Source organism: Montipora capricornis, chromosome 13 (genome assembly GCF_036669925.1).
Source record: "Montipora capricornis isolate CH-2021 chromosome 13, ASM3666992v2, whole genome shotgun sequence".
NCBI lineage: Eukaryota > Metazoa > Cnidaria > Anthozoa > Scleractinia > Acroporidae > Montipora > Montipora capricornis.
In genome coordinates, this window is record NC_090895.1 from 31,264,062 (window position 1) to 31,269,061 (window position 5,000).

At 36.6% G+C, this 5,000-nt stretch overlaps 1 protein-coding gene across 1 annotated transcript in view; it reads right to left on the reverse strand.

Annotated features, from left to right (window-relative positions):
- Positions 1 to 5,000, reverse strand: part of LOC138028353 (E3 SUMO-protein ligase RanBP2-like) — a 37,639-nt gene that overhangs the window by 25,609 nt on the left and 7,030 nt on the right. Inside the window, exons 10-14 of the mRNA XM_068875853.1 lie at positions 3,467 to 3,567; positions 2,295 to 2,319; positions 931 to 1,066; positions 397 to 556; positions 1 to 106 (exon numbers count right to left, since the gene is read on the reverse strand). The exon at positions 1 to 106 is cut by the window's left edge and continues 60 nt beyond it. Coding sequence (XP_068731954.1) covers positions 1 to 106; positions 397 to 556; positions 931 to 1,066; positions 2,295 to 2,319; positions 3,467 to 3,567 — 528 coding nt within the window. The remainder of the gene's footprint in view (positions 107 to 396; positions 557 to 930; positions 1,067 to 2,294; positions 2,320 to 3,466; positions 3,568 to 5,000) is intronic.

Consider the following 5,000-nt stretch of genomic DNA (forward strand, 5'->3'; position numbering starts at 1 on the left):
GAGCTCTTGCAACCCATTGTGTTTTGGTTTCTGGATCTACGATGCTAACACTTGCAAGGTAACATGCACTGGCAAGCTTCAAACCTCTCGGCCATGTTACAAATTTCTGTTAACCAGAGGAAAAAATGAAACTGATCAGCAATGAAAAAAGTATAATTACGCCACACCTTATTCAGCTCCTTATAGAAAAACTATATAAAGAAGAAAGTTACCAAGCAACTTTGCTTGCTCTTCGAGTTTATTGCTTCAGTTTTTGTTATAAAAAGATGGCTAGTATTCTTGATGAATGAACAGTGATTTTACTGTTGGAGTGTGCGAAAAAAGAATTTTATAGCACATTCTAAACCTGTCATCCAATCAATAATAGTTACGGCAGCATTATTATTGAAGATTTACCTCTTTGGCTAGCCAAATCAGTGATGTCCCACAGAACAAGTAAAGCTGTGCTTTCATCTCTGTAAGTATAACCTCCCACTCTGTAGGCCCACCTGATGTGGAGTGTCTTGGCGACTGACGGATCCTAAGCTGATGGGCCTTGTGAAGACTATGATCTAGCCTGAAAAAAAAAAAAACGAAGTAAAATGCACAGTTCACTCAAGATTTGTTATTATTATTTTAAATGCTCAAAGTGAAAACATTACACTTGCAAGGTTTTTTTTTTTCTCAATAAGAATTTTAGTGTACCATCACCAGCTTTAAAGGAGCAGTGGACAAGGATCTCATGAATATACACACCAACCATACCTCTAAAAAAATGACCATTCTAAATCAGTTTCTAGAACTAAATATTGCTATACCAATAAGATAAACGAAAGTTTGGACCTAATCACTGAAATGGACACTCAGACTTAATCTTTAAATCATGACCTCAGGCCAAATATTTTCCCGTCCGGCCCGACCTAACTCAGTCAATAAGTACATAGACCTCACCTATAGAGAGCATTGATAAGCTCATGAGCACCGGTTTCAGCAAGATGAAGTTCCACAAACTGACATAGGACAATCAAAAGGAAGGAGTGCACTTCCACGATGGCATTATCACTTCCAATAGTCTCATCTTTGATTGCTTCACAAAGTAAACAATGAAACAGTGCTTAGTAAACAGATTTATAGAGTTAGTGTAGACAGTTGTACATCCGTGAAAGGGTTTAATGTAAACATGCAATGCAAATCAGAATCCCCTAAATTTGATGAATCCGGAAACATTTACAAATCTGGAACTTTCCCCCATATTAAACTTGTGAACAGCACTCCAAAAATTTTTCCAATAGGGCAAAAGGGTTGCCATCATCAATGGACAGGTTGGGACAAGTTCATTATTTTTTCAATTTTATCAGGCATTATACACATTATGGTCCAAAAGGTGTCTTAAAGAGCAAGTCGACAATAAAAAAACAATCACTAATAGTATTTAGTTGAGATGCTTGCAGGTGCAATACTTGTTACATGTATGTTTATGACATTGCCAAGTGATGGTGGAATATCTTCATGATTAATATACTAGTAAGTGCTAGAATTCCTGAGATTTATTGGTAAATTCATTGGCAAATGCGCCAGGGTTTCCCAGGTCGCCGAGTTACAAGGCACACTCATGGTGTAGTAGAAAGAGAAACAGAGAAAGAACACACTTGCAAAGCCCACCCCCCCCCCCCTCCCACCCTTCTTTGCTTTTCATTTTTTATCACAACAAAGCCGGTGCCTGTCTTCTGTGTGAGGGTACTGTCTTAGCCCCCGTCCACACTAATGCATTTTCAAAAACCTTCGTTTCTGAAAACCTCTTTTTTATATAAACGTTCACACTGAAGAGATCGAAAACAGAGGTTTTCAAAAATGGCAGTCCATGAAAATGGAGGTTTTCGAAAACTCTTTCGAAGTGGAGACTTCTGGAAACGGAGGTCTATCATTCTAGTGTGGATGGCGAAAACAGAGGTTTTCGAATATGCGTGACGTAATAATCTTATGCATGCCTCACAGTTTCCTGCGCGCCCAGACACAAACAAAGCCTTGTAACAAAGACGTTTCTTTAGATCCCTGTTTACAGTCTCTAGTGTGGGTGGCTGAATACAATGTGACGCTAGTGTGGACAGAGATCTTTTTATCCGTTTAGCCGGAGATTTTTGAAAATGCATTAGAGTGGATGGGGCCCTTAGTTGCCAAGATAATTATGTCAGCCATCAGAGCGGACTCTACTTACAGTAGACACAGGTGAATGTTTTCAAATGTGCAAGTTATCATTCATTCTAATAAAACCCTGATGGGAAATCTAAAGAGGAACAACAAAATTTACTACTTACCTTTTTCAAGAGATGAAAGGTATCTCTATAAAAGAGAGTGACAACTTACGTCATTTGAAAGGTAAGGGCTAAACTTGCAGGTTAATATTTAAATTTAAATGGTAACTTGATTCAAACTCAAGTATAGGGCTTGAGACTAACTTTTTAGCTCACTAGCCTAGTGGCTAGTATCAGGTCTGATTTCACTAGCCAAATCTAAATTTACACTTTCTAGCTAGTCTCATAGTGTGCAGTTTCATTCATTTGTAAAAACTACATGTACACTGTATCACAAAAAAAAATTCAATATTTGCAAACACAACTTGCAGTTTTAGTAAATATTCTCATGTTCTCACATCCATCCTCACAACAGTGGCGCAATATGCTGGAGTGTACGGGTTCCCGTATGTTTCTCACAAAGGCAAAGTTTTTGTGGCCTTGAGGCCAATTCTCACAAATCCATTGCCAAAACGTTGCTACTCAAAAATGCACTTAAGTATGGAAAACATGGAATAGAGTAAATTAAGAAATACACCGTACGTAATTAACTAAATTGCTTGTTTGGAAGTCTGTGGAAAGGCTGTTCTTTTGATTAGAGCTATTTGCGATTCTACGCATGAAGCACAAAAGCAGCGGAATGTGGGAAAATAATATCTTAAATTAGATATAAAGGAAATTCGAAAGGACAGACTTGCCCTCATATAAGATTTTCTTTTTAATAGTTTCAAACGGCAATCCGTGGCTTAGGTACATGCAAATGATTTATCAATCAACCGTGGACACTTGTAACCGAGAGCTCAGTGATAATTTGTTCAATAAAAAATGATGTATGAAATGAATCATAGACTGAACTGCGGATATGAAATCAAGTAAAGCTATGATCCTTGCAGTTATGCACGCAATTGCGTAGAGAAGCCTGAAAATTTCAGGACTTCAATGGGGTTTGAACCTGTGACCTAGTGATACTGGTACGATGTTCTAACCAGCTGAGTTCATTGATTCATTCCTCATGGGAAATTAGAACCCACAAATGACCAGCTCCCAACATCAGAGGCTCATACATGTACAATGTCATGTAGCTCAGTTGCTTAAAGCGTCGCACCAGTATTGCAAGGTCACAGGTTCAAACCCCTTGGAGTCCTGAATTTTTCAGCCAATTAGCCAATAACTTGAAAAAATTAAGGATTCTTCACCTCAAAGATTTCCACACAGCAAGAGACCCACTCAAAACTCTCCTTGAAAGCTTTAGTCTTCCAAACAGCCACACAATGAGAAAAGGATTCGTCAAGACGCCCTTAACATAAAAAAACATGTACACATGTACACTGTATTTGCTGTTTGGACATTTTTGTCATAATTATTATGGAAAAGAGAGTATCTATACATCTTAAATTAACTTTATGTCTTGGTGGCGTATAGGTGGACACGGCATTATTTGTTTCCAAGTTCCAAAAATATACCCGGTACCTGTTCATAGATAATCAACAAAAAATGAAAAACATACCGGTAACTTAAGGAATGAGACTTAATAGATTATTTTACTGTCTAATGCCAGATGATTTTACTCATCAAGGGGGGCGGTTCTGGAGTAAATGGGTTAAATGGAAAGAATAATCACTGGAAAATCTATAAAAGGGAAAAAATAATAATGATACCGGTACATAAATTAAAAAAGAAATGAATATTGTCAGAAAAATTAAATCAAACAGTTTGGGGATTTTGTTTGCCTATTAGGCAGAAGTAAGAAGGTGAGAAACAACCTAACTTTAGATACCATGTTTACATGTACATGAATTCAAAGCCTATGCTTCTAGAACCATGTACATAAAAAATCAAAATGTTCCTGTTCCTCAATGTAACAGAACAAGAACAAACAAGAAGGTGGAAGCCAGAACCCTGTGAACGTCAATTACTCTGATTTAATTTAATTTAATTTAATTTAATACTTCTATTGTGCATAAATCCATACAGAAATGATCAAATGCGCATTACAATGAATATAAAAATATCCTAAAATTACAAAAAAGTTAAAAATATTCTAAAAATACAAAGCTAGAAATAAATACTAATTATATTATTGATCAAACATAGCTCAGACGATGATCAATTGTGCAAATACAATGAATTTAAAATATCCTAAAATAACAAAAACGTTAAAAATATTCTAGAAATACAAAGCTAGAAATAAATACTAATTCAAGGAAAAAGGACAAAGAAAATCAATATCTAAAAATACTAAATAGAAATTAATCAAAAGCTACTTTAAAGAGATAGGTTTTCAAATGGCACTTAAAAATGTCAATATTATTGATCAAAATGTAGAGACTTCCATAGCTTAGGTGCAGCAACCTGAAATCCTCAGTCACAAAGGGCGGGTGACCTTAGTCCTTATAGAAGGTGCATCCAGTAAAACTTCTCTGGAGGAACGCAAATTATACGCACCCTGAAACATAGCATCTGCAGACTCCAGCTGCTTAACAATTTCTGTGATGCAAAATCCTTAGCCAATCAGCCTTATACTCATAAATCTTCAGAACTGCAAGTACACTGTAACATGCAGGTAACAAGCGGCAGGTACAAAACGCAGGTCACAGGTCACAGGTCACAGGTCACAGGTCACAGGTCACAGGTCATTGTTTTACCTATAAAGAAAGTATTCTAAACATTCATAAAAGCTAACCTTAGGCCGAAAACTTTTCTTTAGGCCTAATTAGGCCTAAAATTAGC